Here is a 13601-nt window from a genome sequence, read left to right on the forward strand (position 1 = left end):
AAAGAGGAAGAAATGGTTGCCTGGGAATCAAAAGAAATAAAGGGAAAAAAATTAAAAACAGAAGGGGGAAAAACATAGCAGAACATACAAAAAACAGTAGATGTAATTTCTGAACTTTCTTCTTCGCACCCTTCCTCAGGGTTTCCGCTCTGCCCACGCCTCTGGTGGTCACTGAGACACTTTTCTGATAAAGAGGAAGGAAAAACCAGCAGCTGTTGTCTCGGATGCTCGGTGTCAGAGAGAGCCCAGGCAGGGCAGGGCAGGTAAATCAGTTCCTGATTTACCCCAGCCTGGGAAAGGCAGATCAGCCTGGCTGGAGGGGGAGCAGCCCTGCAGGAAGGATGGGAACGGTGCTGCGAGCAGCCGTGCTCCTGAGCTCCCTTCTGCACTGTAATGGTGAGTCTGGGCTGGGCACGGGGCCCTGCCCTGGCTGGGCTGGGCAGGGGCAGCTCTGCTTTGGGAAGAGCTCAGATTCACTCCTCAGAGTGAGAGAAATGTACTGGCACAAAGGCAATGGGCTGCTTTTTTACAGGAGAAAGAGTTTTCAGTTTCTTTACCCAGTGGTTTAAGTTTCTCATGTTTGGCTTAGGCTGAGAGAATGGTGTGTTTCGGAAAGAGGCAGTGGAGGAGGGAAGTCTTTGCTGTTCCTCAGAAGGCCCAAGGGGGATGTTGGGGGCAGACACTGGCTGAGACCAGAGAGCTGCAAGTTGGACTTTAGACCAGCTCCTTCCCCCAAGCCTGAGTTATCCAATAACTCTGAGCCTGTGCTCTTCTCAGGGCTGGTGGTGGCAGGAAAGCACCAGGCAGAGCAGGAGGCCAGGCTGCCCCCATGGCAGGAGTCAGTGGCCCAGCCATCAGCCACCTCCCATCCTCATGCCACACTGATTTTTGGGCAGCCCAACCCCTCACACTCCCCACTGCCTGCTGGTGTTTCTCATCTGGTGGGCTCTCCATGCCATGCTCTTGCTAGGGCTTCACCACCTGGGAGCTGCCTTCACCCTGGCTGCTCTGTGGCTTCATTTTCATCTTCCTTTCCTCCTGCAGCTTTTCTGGAGCTGAGTGGCCCCAGTGAGATCAAAGGGGTCTGGAAGGACTCTGTCACTCTGCCTTGTGCCTATGTGCCTGTGGAGGACCTCGTGCAGCAAACCCTCACCTGGACTGTGGTGCATGACGAGGGTTCAGGTGCCATCATCCGGAGGGATGACTCCGGGGACCAGGTTCTCCTGTCTGAGTATAGAGACAGAGTCAGCATCCCGAAGGATGACCCAGGAAATGTGTCTCTCATCATCCTGAGCCTGGAGATCTCTGACAAAGGAACCTACACTTGCCAGGTCACCTGGAGAGACAGCAACAACAGCCTGATAGCAAAGGAGATCACCACCAGCTTGGAGGTTGTTAAAGGTAAATCCAGCAAGGAGGCTGTTCAGGAGGGAAAGGCTTGGCTCAGGAAGGCTTTTGGGAATTACAGCAGGTAGGCAGTGACTGCATGTTTGCATGCAGAAGCATTTTGCTGATCAGTGTCAGCCTCCAGCAAGAAACAGCAAATAGGTCAGAGAGGAATTCTGCCCAGGACACAGCACCCTGCAGCTCAGGGAGGACCTGTGGCTCCTCAAGGACCAGCTCAGCCCTGGCTCTATCTGTAGCCAGTGGCTCGATGTTTCCCAGTGGCATGCAGTAATGGGGAAGTCCCAGGAATACTGTATTGCTGTTCTTTCACTAAATTTTACCAGCATGTGCTCACCCTCCCTCTGCCCAGTGTGGGGGGTTTATAGGGGCACAGAGGCTGCAGACACCCGTGAGGTGTGGTGGTGTTCACAGGGGTCTGAGGATGATGGAAGAGATGAGGATCTGACTCCATGTTTCAGAAGGCTTGATTTATTATTTTATTTTATATATTATATTAAAGCTATACTAAAAGAACAGAAGAAAGCTAGCCTTCTGATGAAATCCTAAGAACAGAAAAAGAATGATAACAAAGTCTTGTGACTGACCGAGACAGTCTGGACAGCTGGACTGTGATTGGCCATTAATTAGAAACAACCACATGAGACCAATCACAGATGCACCTGTTGCATCCCACAGCAGCAGATAATCTTTGTTTACATTTTGTTCCTGAGGCCTCTCAGCTTCTCAGGAGAAAAATTCGTAAGGAAAGGATTTTTCAGAAAATATAATGTTATAATTATATATATATATTTATATATTATTATATATTATTATTACATATAATATTATATATTGTATAATTATAATGGCTACAGTGCGGCAGAGCTGAGCTCATCCTGTGCAGGGAGGCGATGCTAAAGGCGAGCTCAACCCTTCCTCCTGGGAAGCGGGAGCTGCTGCGGCAGGGGGAGCGTGCCCAGCCCAGCCAGGGCTCCGTGACCCGGCCCCCCTGTGCTCTGTGTTGCAGTGGCAGCCACCAAGCCCATCATCAGAGCGGCGGAGCCGGGGCTGACGCTGCCGGCCGGGGCCAGCACCAGCCTGAGCTGCGAGGCCGGCGGCTCCCCTCCCATCAGCTACCGCTGGTTCCGCCGCGGCCCGGCGGGCACGGCCGAGCTCCTGCGCAGCGGGGCCGAGCTGGCCTGGCGCGGCCTGCGGCCCTCGGACAGCGGCACGTACTTCTGCGAGGCGCACAACAGGGCCGGGGCCGGCGCCGTGCAGCGCAGCGATGCCGTGCGCCTGACGGTCACAGGTGAGTGCCGGCCAGGCAAACCCTCTGCCGAGGGGCCCAGGAACCGCAGCCTCTGCCCTGACCTGCCCGGCAAGGAGGAAATGCCAAACGCCTTCAGCGCCCTGACACAGCCCTGCCCGCTGCCTCCAGCCTGTGTCCTGCTGCATTTCCTCTGTTCAATTTCCTCCTCTTTGAGGAACTGCTCTTTTCTGATGCAAAACGGGATTTCTACTTCAAACACTCCTTTATTTATTCCTCTGTGGGTTTTTTGAAGTTCTCCCTGCCTCTGTAAAGTTACCCACTGCACTTCAGCAAGTTTAGACAAGGAGTTGGGGCTTTATTTGGAGAAGCAGGAACAAGGGAGTGGTCATTCAGTGGCAGAACAAACCAAGCTGGCCTTTGCTCCCCACCACCAGCTGCGTGTCCCAGGGGGACACACTGCACTTCATTCCAGGCTCTGACACCTCCAGGCTCTGCAGGACAGTGTGTCACAGCTTGGACTCAATGGCCTCAGAGGCTTTTTTCAGTCTGTTCAATTCCCTGATGGGCGCCTGGTGGAAAACCTGCAGCTCTCCTTGGCTGGTGACTGCATCAGCCCAGCTGTGAAGCCCCTGATGGCAGAGCCAAGCTCAGGCACCTCCCAGCGGCTGGGAAAGAGGCAGAGCCCGCTGAGCTCGCAGGCACGGAGCTCTGGTGAAGCCCTGGGTGCTTTTCCCGGCAGTGCCGCCCTGGAGGGAGCAGCACAGGAACGGGGCTCGGTGCTGCAGCTGCTGCCCCGCGCCGCCGGCACAGCATCCCCCTCCTGCCAGCTGGGACGGGGCTGCTTCCTCCTGCTCCCACCCCTGGGGAATTCTGCGCCACAGCAGCATCTCCATGGTGGGCAGACCCCTGTGTGAGCCTCTCCTTCTCATCACCTTGCAGATGTGCCCACAACAACAGCAGCCTTGCAGAGGAATGTGGGAACCACGGGGGGACTCCACTCAACCGCAGGTCAGGGTGAGAGCGGTGGCAGCTGATGGCAGGGGAGGGGTGTTGGGGCAGTGTGCCACCAGTGCTTGCATGTGGTTTTATTGCTGGGGAACAGAGCCTTGACCCTACTGAACTTCAGTCCATATGCCTCAATTTTTAACTCGGTGTTTCTGAAAGTAGATCTTCCTTCCCTCAGTTTCCAATCCTTGCAGGGCTAATATGTTGTCTTTGTAGGAGGGACTGTATGCATTTTAGCACTGCTGAAAATGCCATTTCCTAAGCTGCAGATCATATGGGATGGAATATTCTGGGTTTGGTTCTTTTCTGAAGGGTATTTTTGCCTGTTATTTGATCCTGAATAAAAGCTGCTGAGGGGAGGCAGGTGTGGTGTCTCCAGTGGCAGACACAAGGGCTGCAAAAGCTTCCTGAGACCCAACAGAAAACATGTACTTGACCAGGGACAGCAGTTTGAGGGAGGGCTTGTGGTTTCCCATTTGTTTTTGTGGGATTTGGGACTTTTTGCTTGGACTCGAGCACGTCTGCTTGTTGGATTATGTTTCATTTGGATTTATGGTGCCCCAGCAACCACGTGGGGATTGTGGAAGCTGAGGGAAGATGTTGACAGATGTTGACTGTTCTTGCAGAAAAACCTGAAACAGAGCTGGTGTCTGGAGGTACCTCAGCAATCTCCTGGACTCTCTGGGGCCCCACCACTACTGCAGGTGTGTGTGTACAGACATGCAAATGCACACACGTACCTGGTGTGTGTCTGTGCAGTTTGGCTATACATATGTATATATACTACATATAGTATCCATTCCATGACCATATGGTACTACAGGCACTCTATAGTGTAGTGTATACATAGTGCTCATTTCTGTAGTTTGCCTTGTAAAGGGACTGGAGGCATTCTCTTCTGATCCTACAGCTCGAATTCCAGATCTCCTGGTGCTAAAATGAGGTTGGAAATGCACTGTCAGACTTTAACTCATCTTTGTTTTTCAGATCTGCCCATAACAGCAACAACTTCTGAGAGTGGTGTGGGATATCCAGGGAAGAATGAAACAATTCAGGGTAAGAGCAGAACCAAACTGAGAAGAAGATTAAGGGCCCAAATCAGATTCTCTGTAGTCAAAATTAGTATTCTGCCTTTTTAGCTGCAAACTGCATTAACAGCTGTTCTCCAAGGACCCAGATAATTTATGGTGACTCTTTTAAAGATTCTGGATGTTTTTATGGAAGAATTTTTAAAAAATGTTGACATATGGGGCACACAGAGTTGTTGCTGTGCTCCTGAGCAGTCAGTCCATTTTTATCTTGGACTGTCCAAGTTGAAACAGCAGAAAAACCTCAATGTGTGCCTGAAGCAGACCTACACATCCTCCAGCTTTGCAGCATTGTGAATGGTTTAGATACTTCCCATACAGAACTGAGCAGCATCCTTGAATGGCAAGCTTTATTTCATGACATGCAGTGCAGTTATCCTGCCCAGCTCACACCCCTGGTCACCTCAGCATGGGATGGACACTGTCTGTACAGCTGGGGTCCCTTGGTGAGGTGTACACAGTGCTGGGACACATAACACCACTCACAGCCACAGCACCAAGGCTCTGTGGGGACACAGCCCCATGTGCTCAGGCAGGGCTGGCCTTGGGGACATGGTGAATGTCATGTCCCTGCTGCTGCTGTCACCCAGGAGGGCTCCCCTGTCTGAAATCCCTCTGTTTTATTGCTTCAGAGTTCCAGAGGACTGGCTTGTCCCTGTACATGGTCATCCTGATTGCTGTGGTGTGTGGTGCTGTGGTTTTCCTTATCATCTCTCTTATCACTTGCATTAGAAAGCCCAAAGAAGGTGAGTAGAATGTTCTGGAAAACCTGAATGTTTTACACATGCCCAGCATGGCTTTACCTTTAATGGGTTTTGGGGCCTGGAGCAGAGCTGGCAGCCACCAGCAGGCAGCAGATGACACAGATGGTGGGAGACCCAAAGAGGCAGAGAAGTCCTTGCAGCCAGGAGGGTCTTCCATGCACCAGCTGTGGGACTGGGGCAGCAGTGGTCCTGGTGTTTCTGACCTGCACCTGAGCTGTACCCTCCATCCCTGCTCTGGCTCTGGGGCAGCTGAATCCCTGCCCTGCAGCCCATCCCAAGGTGTGTGGCTCAGTCTGCCACAGAGCCTTGGGATTGTTGTTTCCCACTGCTCCTCACAGACATCCCAGGGCTCAGGTTCACAGTTCCAAATCTTTAAAGTCCCTGGCAGAGGGTTCATCCTGCCCTGCTGCTGGGAAGAGCCTTTGGCAGCAGGTGCTGCTCAGCTGTTCCTGCAGTTGGCACCCACAGGGAAGAGGTCGCTGTCAATTCTCCCTGTTCCATGTGAATTTGTTTCCTCTCTGGTCTTTGGTCACAGGATCCATTCACTGAATGCTCAGAAACCCCTTGACCAAATGTTCCTTGAAGCCCTCTCCTCACCAGCTGTGCAGGGAGCACACAGATGTGCTTTGAGTTATGAGATGTGCTTTGAGTTATGAGACTTCATTTTCTCCTTTGTTTCACTAATGACCTTTCTACGACTCCATGCTACCAATTAATAATAAAATTGTCAGATATTTATTTTTCCGTTTTCCTTATTTTTCTTCCCTTTTTTTTAAAGGAATCCAGAATAGCCACTTTCAAAACTGTTCTTTATGGACTTCTAATGAATAGGGAAACTGTGAACTTCTAGTTTCTGACCTCAACTTTATCTTTGACATTGGGTCAAAGTAACCCAGTTGTGTGATAGCCGAGTTGTTTTTGTTTTCTTGGACTGAATCCTGGGAAACTGAGTCATCACCCACCTGACATGATATCCAAGGCTGTTATTTTTATTCTGCCTTGAGAAGTCATTTTCTTAAACCAAGAAGTTAAACAAATTCTTTTTTAAGGAATGTAAATACAAATTATTGACACAAATTCTGATTTTTCTTTTCCAGCTCAAGTCTATGATGTAAAATTGTGAGTATAACCCTTTCTCTGGCACATTGATGAGTCCTGGGGGGAGGTATCAGAGCAGAAATAAATAGTATTAGCTGTCATAATGAAAACCCCCTTAAGCAGTCTGGGTGAAGAAGTTCAAAATTAGCTCAACAGCACGTTGTAGAATGGCTTGTGGGTTTTCCACAGCAACAAATAATGTAGAAGAAAGAGCTTTTTTCATGGCAATATCAGAATTGTAGAAGAGAGCAAGGGCTGCTCATTGACTCCTAAGCCCAGGGGAGGCTACTGAAGATGGTTGCCAAGGCTAAATTCTCTGTGTTTTTCCAAGGCTAAATTCCCAGTGTTTTTTCAAATGCAAAGGAAAGGAAAGGAACTCCCCTTCTGGAGACCACTGGTTATAGTCTGCTTTGTCCTGAAAACATCCCTGGCTGAATTAGTTTCTTCTAACCATAGCTAGGAAGGAAGTTATAACTATTTCTAAACTCAGGTTTCACATCCTGATCCACTTGTAACCTGTGGAAGTTTTACTGAAAAGCCTCATAATCTGGTCAAAACATACAAGCAGAACCACTTCTCTAGGTATAAAGTGCTGCTAATTTGAGTATTACAGTGGGCTGTGCCAGCATCCCAGTGCTGGGCCTCCCCAGCAGTGTGTAAGGCAGCAGTTTAAAGAACATTTGAACCCTGAGCAATGGAACAAATGCTGTGATTACATTTCTCCTCAGAGGCTCTACCTTAATTTTAAAAATATTAGATACCATAAGCCAGACAGTGGATGTGAGCTGTTTTCAGTTCTCAATTTACACTTCCTCCAATATTTTTTATAAATCTTTTTTTCTCTTCAGCAATTGTGTGATTTTGCAAGAAATGGTGGTAATCCTTTCATTACTTGCATGCCCTTTGTTGCCTCTCCCTGGAAACTTTCTCAGGGTTGGAAGCGAGCTGCCACAATGCCCACCAGAAAGCAAAGGACAAAATTCTCTCCTTCAGAATATTGCTATAGCCCAGTGGCCTAAGTTTACACAGGTTTGGGTCAGACTGTAATACTGTCAAAATCCTGATGGTTGGAGATGCTTTGTTTACTCTGGTTGCTGTTCTTTTTGTTTTTTTAATTTCAGCCACAACTCGAGAGCAGCTTCCTCAAGCACAGGTCACTATGAGGAACCCATCTCTGCCACTGAAAACCACTATGTGATGGAGCTTGGGGAAAGCAAAGTCTCTGAAGAAGTAAATAAGGATGTGTCTGGCTGTGTGGCAAACGCCCAGGAATCTGAGTATGAAGTAGGGGACACTTCCTGAGACCCAGCAATGCTCTGCAGATACCAGTCCTGAGGAGCACCTTCACCCAGACAAAATACATATTTATTTTCCCTTCTGCCCCTGACAAATAGGTTGGACAAGCAGTGGTTGCTCTCCCTCCACAGTCCCTGCAGTGAAAATGCAGGAACTTCAGTTACAGACTGCTGTATAGAATTTCTGATTTTGTTTTCCTTGATTCCCTTTCACACCTGTATCCACTAAAGCCCTTTGAATGCTGCAGGTCCCAGGCTAGGAGCACTGTACTGATCTTACTGCTGTATCTGTCCCAAAGGAGCAGTGTTTGCAGCCTTTGTGTGATGGGAGGAGAGCCAGGGGTGCTCAGTGTAACCTCCCCATGGGTGAGCAGGGCAGGATGAGGCTGGCTTGGGAATGGCTGGCTCCCCTCCTGCCCACCTGATGCTGCACAGATTTAATATTACAGATTTTATAGAAACAACGGAAGGCAGATTAAAGCCAAGAGAAACTCAGGAACCTGCCACAGCAGGAGAAGCAGTGCAGGAAGCAGGAATGTCCTTGCTGTCCTTGTGATGCCCTTGATCCCCCTGTAAGCCCTGCAGTGAGGTCCAGGCACACTGGCCACAGCTCTGGCTGCTTCTGGCACTGCAACCAGGCACTTTCTTACTGAGCTCATCTTCTCTGTTTTCTCTTTAAGTGCATGATGGATATTTGAAAGAAATTAGGTACTTTTCCATAAGTCTGGAGTAGGATTGCTTACACATGCCTCACATATTTTGCTGTGTGCGTTTCTGCACAACTGGCTCATTCTGGAATGCCAGCAAGCCACTCACAGCCCCTCACTAGATACTCAAGAAGTACTTTTCTCCCAGTTTAAAAGGCCTGAAGGGTAAGTTATGAATAATTTCTACTGCCCTGAGTTAATCTGTTATGCAGAGTTATGGAGGAACCTTTTTATAACAATCAGGGCAATTCTGTGTCCCATTAAAGCCATGCAGGCAGGTGTAAAACAGAGGGCGTGACCCAAGGGATGAGCAAAATGTTGGTAACACAGACACTGGATTAATGGGCCCCCAGCTGTGCTACTCACACTCAGGACAGCTCTGCATCTGCAGGCCTCTGAGCATCAGTTCAAAACTCACCAGAATTCAAACGGAGTATGAGGTGCTAATGGAAAGGTATTCTGGTCAAAAACCTGGATTGTGGTACTATAAAGTCCATGGAATGTCAGTAACTTATGTGTGCATGTTGGCCTCATCTTGGGTTTAGCAGAGCAAGAAAAGTTACTGAGAAATGTTGTAAAGAATAATAATTGGTACAAAACCACATCTGTGCCAACAGTCTCTTAGAAAAAAGAGAAGAAACAAATGAGCAGAGTGCCCATGGGGGTCAGGGCTGAGAAGGTGAAGAGGCTACAGCTTGTTTACAGCTTCTCTGAAAAGGATGCAGAAATTAATGATAATTATCTGGTAGCACTTTCAAAGGGGCAAGGAAAAGCACTTCTTTTTATGCAACACAAATAAATGTGGAACACAGTGCTGCTCACCCAGGGCTGAGAGCCAGAGGTTTAATGGGAAATTAGAGGAATTAATGATTTAGAAGTTCATCAGAATGCACAAACTACCAGGCACTTATCAATGACCTTATACTTTCTCCTGTGCTACAAGTTTTATTTCTCTTTATTAACAATATACTTAAAAATCAAGGGCTGAAATCTTGATTTCTGAATGAAAAAGAAATACATAGCAGCTACTGGCGCTGTCATGGAGAAAACTGCCAACATGTACATGCAGCTTATTGCAGATGTGGAGAAAAGAGGTGTGAGTGCGCGTTCTGCTGTGTGAGGTCAGAGGGGTGGGAAGGAAATGTGGCAGGAGCTGGAGCACAGCCCATCCACCTGAGCTCAGCCTGACTGCTGTGGCCACCTGGAATGGCCCGCAGAGCTCTTCATCTGAGGGGTCTGATGTGGCCAGAGCTCCAGCCAGAGGAGCAGGGAGCACTGAGGGAAGGCAGAGATGCAGGGTGTCCCACCGAGGGACAGGGTGCTCAGTCACACTGAGCTCTCACTGCTGGAACCCCATGGGTAAGGGCTGCGAGGAATCCCACAGCTTGCCCCAAAATCACTCAATTCCAGCTGCACTGCAAAGCCACAGGCAATGCAGCCCTCCCAGTGTGGTTAAACAGCAGTGTTATCCTGGCTGGACAGCCAGCAGCAGGAGCTGATGATATTAAATACAGCTGTTGTAAGGCAAGCTCATTAAACTGAAAATAATTCCATGAATTCTGGTCTCCATGTGGTTTGTGTCTGCATGCACTGTGGGACAGCTGGACAAGGTCCAGGTCCAGCTTGATCTGGGGTGTACCTGGGGTGAAGAGCAGCTGCTGGGCGCCCTGGGCAGTGGCAGAGGATGAGCTGAGGTCACAGCAGCTCATCCCTGTGGTGGTGTTCACAGGGGTCCCAGGATGAGGGAAGATAGGAGAATCTTAACTCCATGTTTCAGAAGGCTTATTTATTATTTATGATATATATTATATTAAAAGAAAATGATATATTAGAACTACACTAAAAGAATAGAAGAAAGTATTTCATTGAAAGGAAAGGGGAAATTGAATGACTGGACTGACCAGAGTCCAAGACAGCTGACTGTGATTGGCCATTAATTAAAAACAACCACATGAGACCAATCAAAGATGCACCTGTTGCATTCCACAGCAGCCGATAATCATTGTTTACATTTTGTTTCTGAGGCCCCTCAGCTTCTCAGGAGAAAAGATCCTAACAAAAGGGTTTTTCATAGAATGTGTCTGTGACACATCCCAGAGCAGCAGATTTACCAAACCCAGAGCTGAGCCAGCCTCTGCAAAGCACTGGGAGGAGGAGCTGGGCAGCCTGCAAAAAGCCAGCATCAGCTGGTGCTGAGGGAGCCTGCAGGGAGCAGCAGCAGTGGTGCGTGGTGGCTGCAGGTAAGGGACATCTGTGGTGCCTGGGGAGTGCAGCCCACCTGCAGCACCAGGAAAGAAACGAGAACTCAGAAGGCATCGAACACATGGGGCACTTTCCTGGAATCAGGAGCTGTTTACAAGGATTTGGCCAAGCTAAAAGCAACCCAGAACTAATGTCATTGACCTGGGAATTCCTGGGAAGGGAAGTGAATTTTTCAGAGAGAGCACTTGTACATCATGTTTCTTCTGTCACACAAGCTTTAAGGGGAAATGCTAATTTACACCAATTTCTGTTTCTTGAAGTGGAACAAGGACATGTTTTGATGACTGACTCTATGATTATCTGATGTGACAGAACTGTGGTGTGAATGGCTGGGGGAGATCACACAACCAGCTTCTGAGGGACATCCAAAAAGTACTTAGCAAAATACACTGTTGAGTCAGATCTGTCAGTTAGCTATGGCTGGACCAAACAAGAAAGTCTAAGGCAAAAATTGCTTCTTTTTTGAGTGCACATGGTTGAGAAAGAGCACTTTAAGACCCTTCTTCTTAGATTATCTACTTTTTTGATTATTTGCTCATAGTTGAGTATTGAATTTCATCTCCTTGAATGCTAAGAATCTTGTTCATCACCAGAAAAATGATAGCAAACTTCTGTGGCCATTGGCAAATTCTGTCAGAAGATGAATGTAAGATGTAGTCTCAGCAGAGCTGGTCCCTATGAACAGGGTCTGAGTCACCATGGGGGGACCAGGGGACTTTACTGTGTCACTTGCAGATTGCCCAAGATGAGTAGCAGAAATGGCAGAACAAAGAGTACCTGCGCTGTGCCACTTGAAGAAATGACACTGGAGAGAGTGTCCTGTCCTGTGTGTGGGAGGAAGGTGGGTACCTGGGGGACAGGCTGCAGTGCCTCACCTGCAGCACTGCGTGGGAGAGAGCAGCAAGTTAAACCCAGAGCAGAGACACTGGAATAAAATACTGCATTTTAATAATAAGTATCTAGCCAGCATGGCTGAGACATTGAAGGTTTTTCTTCTTGTGTTCAGATACAAAACTCTGAGGAGTCCTTTCAGTAAGGGAGAATGGGCTGACTGTGTGACTCAGGGAGCTGTGTCCGTGTCCAGGCAGAGAAAGATGTCATGTACATCATGTACATCACATTTGGGGAACTACAGTTATTCATCTCTGCTTTAGTTAAATAGTCTTTTTTTTTAATCCTGCATAATTAGAGCCTCAGGAAGTCTTGCATGTCCGGTTCAAAAAATAATCCTATCAGCAGTTTTAGCTTGGGTTTTCAACTTCTTTCAGGGCGTGTTCCCCAAAACCCAACTTCTCTTAAACTGTTTTGTGGAGGAGACTGTTTGTCTGGGACAAGGCTCTACTGCCAGTTATGGGTCAGGGTGTGGAAAGATTTGGGTTTTAATCATCTCTATGAAAGCTGACACATTTCCCTCTTTGATTGACACAGCTAGCAACTTCACAAGTGGTTTTTTGTTTGTTTGCTTGCTTTTAGGCAGGACTCAAACACTACTAAATTCTTCTCAGGGGCTGCTTGGGCAGATGGATCCAGGCCATATACACTGGTACCCACTGACAGCTGCAGCAAAATGTCAAGAAGAAAAGTCAGCAAAAATCAAATTTCAATGTCTTACATAGACAAGAATGGTTATGGCTGCCCCCATCGTCTTCCTCAGCAGGATGGCAGCTGGTGGTGGCTCTCAGAGCCCTGGATGAATTTCTTACACCAGGTCTTGCAGCACAACATTTAGCTTTTTGCTCCAGACAAGTTCCACCACAGAGATCAGGAGGGTGGAACATGGAATCCCAGTCTGCACGGGCCCCACGGGTGGGCATGCCTCTGCCTGGGACTGAAATGAGATCCACCCAGCTCTCATTACCCTCCTGACTCTGGGAAAATGAAGATCATCTCCAGCTCTCATTACTCTAGAAGAGAGGGAATAGGCTGTCACTGACATGGAGCAGCACTTCCAGGGATGGCTTCAGCTGCAAGGTGAATGTTTCAGCCCCAGCAGACAGGCATTCGTTGTGACGGGATGAGGCTGTGGCAAAACCATCCCATTTACCTTTCTCTCCCATCTTCAGTAGAAAACACCTCCCTGTCCCTCAGATACATCTGCCTCCTGCTCAAAGATACTGTTTTGCAGCTGTTAGAACCATGTGCTAAGGCATGGCTATTGAATAAATCCCAAAAAGCTGCTCTACTGACTATTAACACCTATAACAGAATTCACTAGGTCAGTAGATTTGCTTTTCTTCATGTTTCTTATCTTTCTTAAAGTCCTTCACCTTGTGGTAATAATTAGTAAGCATAGATCAATCCTGTGTATCACACAGGATAATTCTTGGAAATAATTTCAAAGATACCCTACAGAGCACACTCAGAATGTCCCTTGGCTGCCAGTCAGAAGTCACCTCCTTGTCAAACACAATGTGTGCTTTCAGAACATGATTTTGCCCATGAACTGGACTATTGCAGGAGAAATGTGAGCTGGGAGAGTCTGTGATGCTCAACATGATCTGGCAATGGGCACTTGCAGCTCAGAAAGGCAGCTGGGTCCTGGTGCATCAAGAGAAGAGAATGGGGACAGGAAATGGGACTGGAAAGATCCATAGAGCCTTTCTCCTTCCTTCACCCTTCACCTAACTCAGCAGTGAAATGGACTCGTGATGTTTCAGAAAGAGGATCCTAGATGAAAAAGAACAGAATAAAGGGAAGTGTTCTTCACTTGCAGTCTGGTCCCTGGA

General features: G+C 48.2%; 1 protein-coding gene across 1 annotated transcript; it reads left to right on the forward strand.

Annotated features, from left to right (window-relative positions):
- Positions 1-341: 341 nt before the first annotated feature.
- LOC131088735 (V-set and immunoglobulin domain-containing protein 4-like) lies at positions 342-8261 on the forward strand. Its single transcript, XM_058032994.1, has 9 exons — positions 342-396; positions 1045-1401; positions 2414-2695; positions 3596-3679; positions 4288-4365; positions 4649-4717; positions 5382-5495; positions 6611-6632; positions 7733-8261. The coding sequence occupies exons 1-9, from the start codon at positions 342-344 to the stop codon at positions 7911-7913; spliced, it is 1242 nt and encodes a 413-aa protein (XP_057888977.1). The 3' UTR covers positions 7914-8261.
- The last annotated feature ends 5340 nt before the right edge of the window (positions 8262-13601 follow it).

This window comes from Melospiza georgiana, chromosome 12, assembly GCF_028018845.1.
Source record: "Melospiza georgiana isolate bMelGeo1 chromosome 12, bMelGeo1.pri, whole genome shotgun sequence".
Taxonomy (NCBI): Eukaryota; Metazoa; Chordata; class Aves; order Passeriformes; family Passerellidae; genus Melospiza; species Melospiza georgiana.